General features: G+C 38.1%; 1 protein-coding gene, 2 non-coding genes and 1 pseudogene across 3 annotated transcripts; all 4 read left to right on the top strand.

Annotated features, from left to right (window-relative positions):
- Positions 1–11,570: 11,570 nt before the first annotated feature.
- Positions 11,571–14,036, top strand: LOC112775405 (large ribosomal subunit protein eL18). The gene is made up of 5 exons (XM_025818991.3): positions 11,571–11,820; positions 11,924–12,013; positions 13,107–13,235; positions 13,343–13,525; positions 13,642–14,036. Exons 1-5 carry the CDS (start codon positions 11,818–11,820, stop codon positions 13,798–13,800), a joined length of 564 nt encoding a protein of 187 aa, XP_025674776.1. The 5' UTR covers positions 11,571–11,817; the 3' UTR covers positions 13,801–14,036.
- LOC112781814 (small nucleolar RNA snoR69Y) lies at positions 12,092–12,195 on the top strand. Its single transcript, XR_003192571.1, has one exon. It is a non-coding gene; the product is annotated as a small nucleolar RNA snoR69Y (small nucleolar RNA).
- On the top strand, positions 12,363–12,448 carry LOC112781816 (small nucleolar RNA snoR53Y; annotated as a pseudogene).
- On the top strand, positions 12,822–12,905 carry LOC112781815 (small nucleolar RNA snoR53Y). The gene has a single exon (XR_003192572.1). It is a non-coding gene; the product is annotated as a small nucleolar RNA snoR53Y (small nucleolar RNA).
- Positions 14,037–14,753: the final 717 nt, after the last annotated feature.

Raw genomic sequence — 14,753 nt, 5'->3', positions numbered from 1 at the left:
GGATATTGTGGGAATTGACCCCCACAAGTGCATGCATAGGATATTTCTCCAAGATGGAGCCAAGCCGGTTAGGCAACCGCAAAGGAGGCTCAACCCAACCATCCTTTATGTAGTGAAGAAAAAGGTCACCCGATTACTGGATGCGGATATAATATACCCAATTTCTGACAATGAGTGAGTGAGCCCGGTTCAAGTTGTTCCCAAGAAGTCGGGCATCACAACGGTCAAGAAGGATTACGGTGAATTGGTCACTAAAAGAGTCTAAAATACGTGGCGAGTATGTATTGACTACAGAAGATTGAACGCCGCCACACAAAAAGACCATTACCCCTTACCCTTCATCGATCAGATGCTAGACCGTTTGGCAGGTAAATCTCACTACTGTTTTCTTGATGGATTTACTGGCTATTTCCAAATACATATTACTCCTGAAGATCAGGAGAAGACCACATTTACTTGTCCATTTGGCACCTTTTCCTATAAAAGGATGCCATTTGGGCTATGTAATGCACCCGCCACTTTTCAGCGGTGCATGACGAGTGTCTTCTCCGATCTAATGGAGAATTGCCTGGAAGTTTTTATAGACGACTTCAGCGTTTATGGTACTTCATTCGATTTTTGTTTAGAGAGCCTGGCCAAGGTCCTGGCTAGATGTGTTGACACTAACCTTGTCTTAAATTTTGAAAAATGTCACTTTATGATACAACAAGGTATAGTGTTAGGACATGTAGTATCTCATGAAGGCATTTCTGTGGACCCGGCCAAGGTCGATGTTATTACTACTTTGCCTCACCCCTCATCCGTGAGGGAGGTCCGCTCGTTTTTGGGACATGCAGGATTCTATAGGCGCTTTATCAAGGACTTCAGCAAGATTGCTTTGCCATTGTCGCGCCTACTCCAAAAAGATGTGGATTTTGAGTTTGACAGTGAATGTGTAAAAGCTTTTGAAGAGCTAAAGAGAGTCCTTACCACGACACCAATTGTGCGAGGCCCCAACTGGATATTGCCATTTGAGATAATGTGCGATGCGTCAAACCATGCTGTGGGTGCCGCGCTTGCACAGCGCGATGGTAAACTCCCTTATGTCATTGCTTACTCTTCTAAGACACTAGATGCAGCACAATCCAACTATACCACTACTAAAAAAGAACTTCTAGCTATTGTTCATACTTTAGATAAGTTCAGATCTTATTTGCTAGGTTCAAAGATAGTGGTATACACGGATCATGCAGCTTTAAAGTACTTATTGACAAAGAATGAGTCAAAACCTAGACTCATACGTTGGATCTTGCTTTTGCAAGAATTTGACATTGAGATTAGGGACCGGAGTGGATCTCAAAACCTAGTTGCGGATCATTTAAGCCACATTGAGAATTTAAAAACTGATCCATTTCCGATCAATGACTCATTCCCATTGGATAGTTTGCATGCTGTGTCGAATAGCTCTCCTTGGTTTGCCCCAATGGCGAACTACTTGGTTGCAAGAATCTTCCCTCCCAACTTTTCGAAAAACCAAAGGGACAAGTTAAGGAGTGATTTCAAATACTATATTTGGGATGACCCTCACTTGTGGAAGAGGGGCGTGGACCAAGTAATTCGAAGATGCGTCCCGGAATCCGAATTCCAACCAATTCTTGAAGCTTGTCATTCGTCCGAATATGGTGGCCACTTTGGCCCATAAAGGACCGCTAAAAAAGTGTTGGATTGTGGATTCTGGTGGCCAACCTTATTCAAGGATGCTAACCGGATATGTGTGTCTTGCCATCAGTGTCAGAAGTTAGGAAACGCATCCCAAAGGGATGAAATGCCTCAGCAACCTATGTTGTTCTGTGAGATATTTGATGTATAGGGCATTGACTTTATGGGACCGTTTCCCAACTCTAGTGGGTATCTGTATATTCTGTTAGCGGTTGACTACGTGTCAAAGTGGGTAAAGGCCATACCTACCCGCCTTGATGATGCCAATGCCGTTGTTTCTTTCATAAGGAATCACATTGTATGCCGTTATGGGTCGCCACGAGCAATCGTGAGCGACCAAGGATCCCACTTTTGTAACAGGAAGGTAGAAGCATTGCTCAAGCGCTATGAAGTATCTCATAAGGTTGCCACTACTTATCATCCGCAAACAAATGGACAAGCGGAAGTGTCCAACCAGGGAATCAAGAGTATCTTGGAGAAAGTGGTCAATCCGTAAAGAAAGGATTGGAGCCTCCGGTTAGGAGATGCATTATGGGCGTATAGAACGGCCTACAAGACTCTGATAGGAATGAGTCCTTTCCGGATCGTCTATGGTAAGGCATGCCACCTTCCGGTAGAGATTGAGCATCGAGCCTATTGGGCGGTAAAGCAGTGCAACATGGATCTAGCCAAGGCGGGTGAAGCTAGGAAGCTACAACTAGAGGAGCTTGAATGTTTGAGAAACGAGTCGTATGAGAATGCCCGAATCTACAAGGAAAAGACCAAAGCATTCCATGACCATCACATCTGGAAGAAGGACTTTCAAGAAGGTGATGAGGTCCTCCTCTACAACTCAAGGCTCCGATTTATGCCTGGCAAGCTCCGCTCTAGATGGGAAGGACCTTTCAAGGTGAAGGAGATAAAGCCCTACGGAGTGGTGGAATTGTTTGATCCCAAGAGTGAAGCAACTTTCAAGGTGAATGGACATAGAGTGAAGAAGTATCATGGTTGCAAGCCCCCAAGAGAGCTAGAGGTATACATATTGGAGGATGCACCAAGGAGAGAGGAAGCTTAAGAAAATGACCGTCCAACTTAAGGACGTTAAAGAAAAGTGCTTGGTGGGAGGCACCCCACCGTGGTAAGATCTTCCTTGTTTATACCATCTTATTTGTATTCTTAGTTTCTTATGAATTTTGTGATCTTTTGATGATTGATAGAGTGCATAGGAATGCTAGCTTTGTTGCTTTTGTTGGATAGATAGGATGTTCATGTAGATAGGATGTGAAAAGGATAAAGAAAACAAAATTTTTCTTTGAAGAAGAGCACCGACGCGCCAGCGCACAATGCACGCACGTGCCGGTAGCGAAATTCCACTCTTGGGCCAAAAACCCGAGAGTTATGCCCACTTCATGCCCAACTTGTGCCAGGCATCCATGCGTCTGCGTACATGCCGCCTGCGCGCACCCTGGCAATTCAACCATCGACGCGCCAGCGCACGGTGCGCGCGCGCGCCGAGGGAGATATGTGGACTCTCTGGTACAAAAACCAGAGAGTTGTGCCACAATTGGGCCAACCTTGTGCCAAAACCCACGTGTCCGCGCGTAATACGCGTCCGCACCAGTTGCAAAACACCTCCAGCACGCGTCCGCGCAAGGTGCGTGCTCGCGCGCCTGCTTCACTGATTCACTCTGGTACAAAAACCAGAGACTTGAGCCAACTTTGTGCCACTTTTGTGCCTGAGGCACAACCTCTCTCGCGCGCGCGCGCTACTGACGCGCACGCGCCATCTGCTAGCACCCTCACCGACGCGTCAGCGCACCTTGCGCGTGCGTGCCGGTTGCGCGAGTCAGTTTAATACCTTCGCGCCCTGCCCTGTTTTTCTTTCTCTCAACCATTTCTTCCCTTTAGTTTATTTTTCTTTTCATCCATCATTTCCCTTCTCTTCTTCTTCTTCCACAATCCACCACCACTGTCTCTGGCCACTCACCGGTGACAACCACTCTTTTCCGGTAGCACTACACTTCTCCTATTTTCTCTCTCATCTTCACAAAAGAAGATTCAACCTTGTTCTTTCATACTCATCAAGGTTTTGCTTCTTTCATTCCTTTACTTCCATTTTTCCTTGCATTGTTTCTTTTAATTAGATGCTTCTTATTGCTTTACTTAGTTTCTCTTTTACTTGCATGATGATGTTTCTTACTCTTTGTCTGCTTATTTTTTCTTTTTCCTTATTTCTCCATGGATGTTGAATTTGAGCTTAATTTTCATTAGTAGATCTTTTGTCATTCTTTCTCTAACCTTTGCCGTTGTGTGATGTTTATGTGATGATTGATGTTCTATTTTGGGCTTTGAACTGGTTTAGTATCTCATAATTGCTCATTGCTTGATTATTGCACGTCAAGTGTTCGAGGAAATGCACATATACCATTTTGGCTCCATTTAGCCATATACTTTTTAATTGGTGCTCCTTCCTCATTCACTTGCTTTCTCTTAAATGCATTGAGTCTAATTTGTGTGCTTAAAGTTGATACTTGCCAATTAGGTATTAATTGAACATGACTTGCTCTTTATTATGGATGCTTAAGACCACTCTTCTCATGCCATTGCATGCTTTACTTCCTCTTGCATCCCATGCCAAGTGTTATGACCCTTGCTTTTACATTCATCATGGGCACCACAAGTCACTTGCATGTTTTCGCTAAATTGATTCTTGGGTTTAATGTTTTCCTTCCTTCTCCTCCTTTTTAGGATGGCCACCAGAAAAGGCAAGGAGATAGCTCCAAGGAAAACAGCCGCAAAAAGGGCACCCCAAAAGTCAAACTCTAAGACGCGCTCTTCATTAGGAGCCAAACCCCTATCTAAGAAAGGGAAGACACCCGCTCCTCTTGATGAGAATGACAAGGGCAAACCGGCGAAAGATTCTTCAAGGTTCCCCAACCGCTTCTGTGAACTTATGTTTCCTTCTATAGCTGTAAGGAACTATCATCCTAAGCATCTACTCGCTCCGCCGGACAAGGTTGCTCCTTATATTTTACCCCACATTGAACAGCGAGGATGGGAGTTTCTTTTGAGGAAACCAAGGGAAATCAACCTCTCTTGGGTGGAGGAATTCTACACCAACTACCATCTTCCCTCTCTTCAATCGGTGTACATGCGCCGGAAGCAAGTCTCAGTTTCAGAAGAGGCTATTCAACAAGTGCTTAATGTTCTACCAGTGCCAAGTGACATGGATGGCTACCAAGAAGTCTTACGTCAGCGAGAGAAGTATGGATTCAATTGGGACTCGATTCTCCGAGTCATTGCTGAACCAGAGGCATCTTGGATTCATGGTCGACTACGGATGAGGCCAAAGTCTATTGACGCTCGCTTCCTCACTGTGGAAGCTAGAGCTTGGGCCCAGATCCTATCTCATTATGTGCTACCTAGCACCCACAAGTCGTCTCTCATGGCAGACCTCGCCTTACTTGTTTGGTGTGTTCTCACGGAGAAGCCGGTGAACATTCTACCTCTTGTCAAGAAAGCGATGAGTCAAGTTCATAACCAGGGTAATTTGTCATTTCCAGCATTGGTATCTGACTTAGTTGCTACTGCGGGTGTTTCTTGGGAAGCCAAGGATAAGAAGATTATAGTTCCAGCTAAGGGCGATGTGGTCCCAAGCGGAAAATACCTACACCTTCCCATGAACAAACCAAGCCTCGACATGGCCCCGCCACTTCTTTTTCCTTCTAGCTCATCATCACCACCACTGAGATCCACACATCAAAGGATAGAAGATCTTCACCGGAAGCTTGATAGATATGAGCGGCGCAACCACCGCCGATATACTTACATCAAGAAGCTTCTGCGTTGTGTTACCCCTAGCATGGAGGAACCCGAAATGTTCACATCCACCTCAAACCCAAGTGATGGAAACTCTGATGAAGGGGATAGTGAAAGTTCCGGTCCCGACCGTCCCTTGCGTATTATTCGTAGCACAGAGGACCGTGCTAATTTCTAAAGTGTGGGGAGGTCGTTCGACCGATCTCCATGGGTAACACTCTCTTCCCCTCAATACCCATGGATTTATCTTTTGCTTAGAAGTTAATATATTGCATGTGTAGTTAGTTTTGCTTGTAAATACCATTTGCATGATAGTTAGTTTCTATAGAGTTACTTGGTCAAAACAATAACTTCCTTTCCAAGAAACTGTGTTTTGGGTGACCTACCAAACCAAAATTCTGAAAAAAAATTTTGCAGTAAACTTGCTTTAAGAATTTATTTTGGAACATAGTGATTGAGCTAAGAACACAAGCATGAAAGTTTTGAGCCTATTGCATGGTTACATCTTCTAACCATTATTTCCATTCTTGTGTGCATATCTCTCTCTCTATGATTGTGATCCTTACTTTGTCTGATTCTATATGTCCATTGCTTTGTGTATGAATGCATTTACATGATTGAGGCCATCATTTCAATAGTCACTTTTCCCAAATGGCCTTAACCCTTTTATCTACCATTGCTAACCAATTTTGAGCCTATGATAAACTCCTTTTGTTCTTGAAAAGAGCACATCAACAACCCTAAGTGAAAGACCATGAATGTTCCTAAATTTGAATCCTTGATTAGCTTAGGTAAGTTAGGATGTGTATCATTCAAATAGGAGGGTATACTTGGAAAATTCGGGCAGATATATAGGTGTGTAATTGTAGTATAATTGAAAATTCTAGGATTTGGGAACATACTCATGTGTTGAATGATTAAACTGTATGCATTGAAATTTTGGTTCACAAAGAAATCTCAAGAAAAGGGAATATTAAAAAAAAAAAGAGAAAGAAAGAAAGCAATGAAAGGGGATAAAAATGCCCCAAGATAAAGTAATAAAAACAATGCATATGGGTGTGAATTGAAAAGAACATATGAGTGTGCAAAAAGAGAAAACTCAAGGGTAGCTAGGTAATGTATTGTAGTTTTATAGGTTGTTCTATGTGTCTAGTAGATCCTAGGTTGATCAAGGACTCAAATTTTAAGCCCACTTGACCATATACATCCTTACCTTCACCCTAGCCCCGTTATAACCCATGAATAAGACCTCATGATACTTGTAAGCATGCATCGAGTAACTGTTGATTGTTAGATGAAAGACAAATCTTGGAAAGCATGATTAGGAGAAGATTGAGTGACGAACCCTATACACTTGAGCGAATAGAGCGGATACACTTCCGGTGAGGGTTCGATGCTCAATGCTTGTTCCCGGCTTTCACAAGCGTTCGTTTAGCAAGTCATATGCACTCTTTAGTGGTATTCAATTTAGTGGTATTCTCGGAGGATAGATTTACTCTTGACCAAGTAGGTAGATGATTTTACATTAGTTGCATGCATCCACTTAGGTAGTTTGCATTTCATAAACCCTTTGTCATCATGATCTTTGGTCTTTTTATTTTAAGTATGAGGACATGCTTGGTTTAAGTGTGGGGAGATTTGATAAACCCCAATTTTGTGGTTTATCTTGTGCTTATTTTGGGAGATTTTATCAATATTTCTCACACTTATTCACAAGAAATGCATGATTTTGTGTTCAACTCCCAATATTGCTCCATGATGGAAAACATGCTTATTTTGCCTTAAAATTGTCATATTTTAATTCTCTTCTATTGTCATTCGATGCCGTGATGTATTTGTTGAGTAATTTCAGGGATTATAAGGTAGGAATGACTTAGAAGAGAGGGAGGAAGCATGTACAAAAAGGGAGGAACATGAAGAATTGAAATCTTGGGAAAAGCAGCATCGGCGCGCTTGCACACTCCACGCGCACGCGTGGACGGGATTGGCTGGAAGCGGCGTGCAAGGATGGACGCATCCGCGCGGACCAGAAAATCTCTATCGACGCGCACGCGTACTTGGCGCGCACGCGTGGAAAGCTGCACGTGACCTCATTAAAGAAAATCGTGCCTGGCGATTTCTGAGGCTCATTAGGCCCAATTTCAAGCTGTTTCTGCATGGAAAAGACCCAAGGATGCTAGGGAGAAAGGGGGAATACTCATTTTACACTAGGACATAATTTTTAGTTAGTTTTTGGTTCTTGTGTTATTCTAGAGGGAGAAACCCTTGTTCCTCTCTAGATCTAGTTTTAATTTGATCTTCCCTTGTTGATTTGTGACTTGAATCTTGTTAATTACTAGTTTTAATTATTCAATTTGAATTCCTTGTTACAATTTTACTTATATCTTGTGATAGTTTATGAATTCTTGTCAATTGTCATTTTATACCCATTTCATGAATGTTGTGAATCTTGACTTGTTGATGTTACATTGATGATTTCTATGTTTAGCTTTGTTGTTTGGATGATCATATGTTGATAATTCTTAGTGGGTACTTGTAGATTTCAATTTAATTGCTATTTTGAACATGTCTTTTGTTGATGCTTACCAAGTGTTTGATGAATTGTTTATTTTGATTATGGAGTAGTCTTCTTTACTCTTGGCCTAGGTTAAGGGAATTGGGTAAACTTGAGTCATTGGGTCTAATGGATTTGATGATTTTGGAGCTCTAGGTGGTCAATTTGATACTCATTGACGCCAACCCACTACTAATCTAATTAGTAGGTAGGTTGGGACTTATGGGTTGATGTGATCAAGGCCATTTGACGTACTTCAAGTCTAGGAGTAGATATCACGTACTTAAGACTTTGAGAGTAGACTTAATGAGCTTGGTTCCTCATAATTGTCAAGATATAGTTGTTAGACAAGGATGGTGGCCCCAATTCCCAAGCCTAGCCAAGAGTTGCTTTTATTATTCATATTTAAAATTCAATTTTCTCAACTAATTGCTTTAGTTGTAGTTACTTGTTTGGGTTATAATAGAATTAAGTGGAATGTTGTTTATTCATTGAAGTTGCTCATGTTTTGCTTAGTTAATTGAACTAGTTGTTGCATTTTAAGATTACTTGCTTGTTAAGATTCCCATTTATTTTCATGCTCATAACTCACAACCCCGGATTTCTAACCAATATTGAAGCACATGTTTGCCCATTGCTTGTGAGACGACCCGAGGTTTGAATACTTCGGTTATTTCTATTGGGGTTGAACTTGTGACAACCAGATCTCTCTTCTAAATTTGACCCCCGATGATTGTTGTTGGTAGAGCTATACTTGCAACGCGACCTTATTGGAAAAAAAATCTTTACCAATACACCCTTGGGGCTCGTGTCAAACAACAACTTTCTGTGGGAGAAATTTAAAGTCCACCGATGTAGTGTTATTTTAATTTTCTCCATCTTGTCCACAACTATGAAGTTACTCATAGTGTACATTTTAAACTCCTAAAAACAATTCCTCCACTTCTTGAAAACCTTTATGGATTGAAGCTTAGATCCTCCCTCCCTGAAAAAAAAAATCATTTTGTATAAATTTCTCATTTATCAATAAAAAAAATGAAAGTAAATAAAATGAAAGAGCTTGTCTTAATATCTTGAAGCACCATCTCTATACTATTAAGTTCCTTTTGGTTGTACCTGTTTGGATTTTTCCATATATGAACAATACACACCTTAAATTTTCTTTCAAGTTTCTTGGCATTCACATCCATTAGCATATCATATCCTTTAGACATCTTTATACAGGTCTGATAAAAATGGACTATTTTTTGTTTATTCCAGCCTCTACTCTATCCAACAATGAGTGTATCAAGAAATTAGTGAGAAAAAGTTCCACTACCTTTTATACTATTATTTCAATTATTTGAATCACAAAAATCTATTTCTTTGAGTATCTGCTGGGTTGGTCTATTACTCTATGCATTGGCCCATTTTATTTTGTTTTCTTAGGTTGCCAATTGTCATTTAATTGGGAGATACACTTGTCGAGCAAAGATGACCCACCTGTCAAGCAAAAATCACTACTACACTCCTATTATATATTAATAGATAGACAAATAGATAAATAACAAGAAAATTATCATGAATTGTTCTAAATGGTTCCTTTTGTCATTTTTCTTGGAGCTCCAACTACCTAAATCAACGCTTTTCTGCATAGAAGGATCATTGCCGAATAATAATTTATTAGTTACTAATTTATTATGCGAGAAGTGGAGTGATTCACTCTCTAGGTTGCTTGAGAGATAAAAGAATGAAGATCATAAGATACAAGAAAAAAATGTACAATAGTTAAAATTTATAATGAGAAGTTGTGACTTTTTTTAGTTGTTAGTTAAAATAAAATAAGAGAAATGAGGATAAATGAGAGATTCAAATGATAGATTTGAAATCTTGAGAAAAAGATTAAAACTTTCTCAATTTTTTTTTTCAAAAAAAAATTCTCATATAATAAATTTTATTTGAATATAAAACAAAAAAAAAAAAAGACTGTAGACACAATTCTAGAGCTCCTTCTTTTATCAAGAGGGACTATATGTAAAGTTTAAAAAGTGATTTTTTTTTAAATTTTTTTTAAGTGTTACTTGTTATGCATTGAATTTTAATTTTTGCCAAATATAGAGATATTATACTGGTCAACTAGGCTGCATTTATTTTTGAAAATAAGACAAGACAAGATACTGAGAACAAGACATAAAAGATAGAGATACAAAATTTTGTATTCTTGTATCCTATTTGGTGATAAATTAGAACAAATTATGAACATCTAATTTATTCTCATTTTTTTCATTCAAAAAATTAAGACGAAAAATATAATAATAAAAAATATAATTATAAAAAATAACAAGAATAATGATAGAAAAAATGCAAAATAAGTTGTGTCTCTTGTTAGTGTCTTCGTGTCCTTCCTGTTAGGATGGACACAAAATACACTAATTCAGTGTCTCTGGACACATTGTCTATGTCCATATCTCCTCTGACAAATACAATTTTGTGTCTTTGTGTCCCTATCTCAGTATCCTGTCTTTGAAAACAAACGCAGCCCTATATAACCATACACTATTTTTCTATTATATATAAAATAGATAGATAGATAAATCTATACTAAGTGTATACTAAAATTAACTATTAAATTAGTTATTAGTATAGAATACATATTGAAAATATAAAATACATATTAAAAATAAAATAAACTATATATATATTTATACAAAAATATATGATGGTTGGTGGCTGATTTTAAATGATTAATTTTATTTTATAAATAATATTTTTATGATTAAATAGATTTAGATTTCACAAAAATTATCACTCTCCAGTCTCCACTTAATTATATGTTTAATTTAGGGGTGTTCATGACTCGACCCGGTCTCGAACCTTTTAGGGGTTAATTTGGTGTGATTTCACTAGGTCTAGAATCGGGTAAGGATCTCAAAAATAGACCCGATCATTATTTTGGGTCAGGTCCGGGCCATAGCTCGGGTCACCCGAACTCGACCCGCGGGTCCGGTCATCATACACAATTAATATTTTGTATTATTGGTGATGGATGATGACTATTCTTATGTGGAATTTAAATATTGTAAACCTTAATATTTTGTGTTATTAGTCATTATAAGACTATAAATTAATGTTTTATGTTTAAAATGCATAGGACTTTAGACTAATGTATAATATTATATTATTTGTATTGATTTAAATATTTTGTGTTATTAGACAATATTAGTATTGATTGTGGTTATGCTTTAATTTTAGGGAATGGTTGGTTCTTGTTAATTCTAAATGAATTTTACCATGTCAAATAATGGTTGGAGTTTTAAAAATTTGTATATTTTTACATGCTAGCTTACAAGAAAGTAATGTTAACGGCCCGGTTTTTATCCTATATAATCGTGGTCCGAAAATGTGTAGGTTTCATTGGGTCTAGAATCGAGTTCGGATCTAACAAATAAGCCCAATATATATTTTAGGCCAAATCTAAATCACATCAAATTCAATTTCACCCGACCTATGAACACCTAGTTTAACTTTAATCAAAGGAATTGACGTTTCTTTGCTATTGCGAACGGGGAGGACAGAGCCCTGTTGCCATCCCTTGCCCAAAACCACAAATAGGTCATGCTTTCATTTTTCTTTAGTTTGAGGATAGCCCAATAAATTGAATCCAAAAGTGAAGCCTGGCCCATTTCATCCCTCCATCAAGAGAGCACAAAAGGCAACTCGAAAACCCTAACTCCATCTTAAATCCTTCAGTCGCAGCAGCAGCAGCTCCTCCATCTCCCGAAGCACCCATGGTTCTTTCTCTTTCTCTTCTACTGCAATTTGTTTATTCTTTTCCGTTTTATCTGTCACATTTTCTGACCCAATCTTCATTTTGAATTGAACACACACTTACAGGGGATCGATCTGAAGGCTGGAGGTAAGAGCAAGAAGACCAAAAGAACAGCACCAAAGTCCAATGATATCTACCTTAAGCTCTTGGTCAAGGTAACTTACCTGTTCATTTTCGCATATGCCTTTTATCTTTTGTTAATTTTTTATTTTCAATTTGCTATTGTGTTTTATTTTCGTGACGATGATGATAAATGTGATCCCAGCTCATTATGAGACCTTCGAAAATTCGTTAGGTCTGGGAATATATCTTTCCACACATTTGTCTGAGCCCTAAAACTCATGTCTTTTTTATTGGTGATGAATGATTTTAAATCCAATTTAGCACTGATGTTTTTTATAGTCCTTTTGTGTGTTTTAGTTATGTTTGTATCCCTAAAGTGCGCTTTGATTTTTTGTTGAGGTAGGATGTTAATGAAAATGTTGTCCTTGTAGAGGAGAAAAGGTTCCCAATGATGCATTTTGTTATATCATGCTAATGTATACCTGAAGCTATATGATTGAGATTTGGTTTATTGTACTGAGGGAACTAGTTCTGCTCTCTATTTCATTGTATGTATCATTTGCAATGTGAAAGTAAAATAATCGTTTTTGATACACTCTTTCACAAGCAATATTGGTATGGTTCCATGCATACTTTTCAGAGATTAAATAATTTTAAATCCATTTTAACACTGGTTATTTAAAAATGTCTTATCAGTAACTCTAATCTTGGTGAAACTGCAATACTTCGCTTTGTAGTATGCATTGTTTTGGTAATGGTAGGGCAGATTTTCTGCATGATCGAAATATGTCTGTTTCTTGTGTTTCAACTATATTTGGCTGACCCTAAGCCACTTTGTTGTTACTTGAACCTGTTAACTAAGCTATCGATGAGAATTTTGTTCTTGTAAAGGAGAAATAGGTTCCCTGTGATGCCCTTTTCCAATACCATGCTAATGCTGATATCAGATGATTAAGACATTCAGTTTATTTTACTGAGGGAGCCAGTCCTTTACATTATTTCGCTGTTAGTCATGCATTTGGGAGATAACTAGTTTCAGAACCAGATGTTATGTGCTATATTAGTGTATTTTGCTCTTATATCTTTAGTACAATATTATTTATTATTTGGATCTGTGGTTTTCGTACTTTCTTGATATTGTTAAATGCATTGATTTATTTTTGATGGTGGTTGTTACATGATCAGCTTTACCGGTTCCTTGTGAGGAGAACTAACAGCAACTTCAATGCTGTAATATTGAAGCGCTTGTTCATGAGCAAGGTTAACAAGCCTCCACTATCTTTGTCAAGGCTGATTAAGTATACCAAGGGGAAGGTGTGTATTATTATTATTATTATTATTATTATTATTATTATTTGGTTTTATACGTACTTTTGTGGTGTTATTGTGGATTGATTTAATTATCGAATTAATTCATGCAGGAAGGTAAGATTGCAGTGGTGGTTGGGACTATAACTGATGATATTCGTGTATATGATGTTCCACCCTTGAAAGTTACCGCACTCAGGTTTACTGAGACTGCTCGTGCAAGAATAGAGAAGGCTGGTGGTGAATGCATTACATTCGATCAGTTGGCTCTTAGGGCCCCTCTTGGACAGAACACGGTATGTGTGGATACTGTTCTATGCCAATCGTCATTATATTTTGTCGAATTTGTCGCATATCTAACACGTATCACTTTTATGAATGTCAATTTTTAATCTAAAATTCTTGGAAGCAGGTCCTTCTTAGAGGCCCGAAGAATGCTCGAGAAGCCGTGAAGCACTTTGGTCCCGCACCTGGTGTGCCACACAGCCACACCAAGCCTTATGTGCGATCAAAGGGAAGGAAGTTTGAGAAGGCTAGAGGAAGGAGGAACAGCAGAGGGTTTAGGGTTTGATATGATGATCTTTCTATCCCTATTTCTCTACTTGTGCTATTATTTTTGACATTCATATTTTTCCAATATCATAGACAGTGATAAGAGTGTTCAAGTTGTTGTTTACGTTCTTAACTTATGATGATTTTTTTGTTTCTCGCCTTCCTCTCTCTTGAAGTGTAACGTATGCTTACTATCAACTAAGTTTTGATGTTGAGAGTTTGGAATTCAGACGTAACTAAACGTTGACATACTAACTTGGAGCATGTTTGGGAACCCATGAAAACAAAGCATTCATTCATATTTTTTTGGCGAATTAGGTGACGGAGGTAGTAAAACTTTTTATATTCAAATTTTGCTTTAATCATCGAAGGGTATAGAGCGAAAAATGGGTTTTACTCTAGGAACAGATGAAGACAATAAGTTTATCATTTTATACTTTGCTATTCAGTGCCCAAATCAAGTTTTGAAATATGGGTTGACAAATCATTTGATTAAAGGATATCAAACTTTCTAAGATTATTTATTATTAGAGTTTCTTGGTCGTCTTTCAAATAGTGATTCGCTAGGAATATTTTTTAGTAATTTGCAATTGCATAAAATTATCTTGGTTTAATAAAAGTATCAAAGCTGTCTTGGTGGCGGCTTTTTATTAAAATTTATTAATTTCAGTCATTTGAACCCGACGAATTATGCATTTTCTTTATTCATGTAATAATAATAAAAATTTAATTGATAATGAATTAGTGTCAACTAAAAGTAGTTGTTCTATTCTAGGTGTTTTTTTGTTTTTATTTTATTTTTTATGATGTTTTTTAATTCCATAAGTCAGATTAATATGTGAAATTGAGATCCAGTTCATTTTTAGTTACTGAGTTATTTAAACTGGACTAGTGAGAGACTGAGAGTTAACTATATGACTAACTCAAGTTAGTTTCTATTATAGGCTTCTTGCCTCTTTATTTATAGGAGAA

Source organism: Arachis hypogaea, chromosome 19 (genome assembly GCF_003086295.3).
Source record: "Arachis hypogaea cultivar Tifrunner chromosome 19, arahy.Tifrunner.gnm2.J5K5, whole genome shotgun sequence".
Lineage (NCBI taxonomy): Eukaryota > Viridiplantae > Streptophyta > Magnoliopsida > Fabales > Fabaceae > Arachis > Arachis hypogaea.
The sequence above is the reverse complement of the archived record's forward strand: the minus strand, read 5'-3'. Positions and strand labels throughout refer to the sequence as shown.

Excerpts from the sequence above, each read along its gene's own strand:
- LOC112775405 (XM_025818991.3), top strand. Across the intron at positions 12,014-13,106 it reads ACCTTAAGCTCTTGGTCAAG|CTTTACCGGTTCCTTGTGAG; the intron begins GTAACTTACCTG and ends TTACATGATCAG. Across the intron at positions 13,236-13,342 it reads TTAAGTATACCAAGGGGAAG|GAAGGTAAGATTGCAGTGGT; the intron begins GTGTGTATTATT and ends TAATTCATGCAG.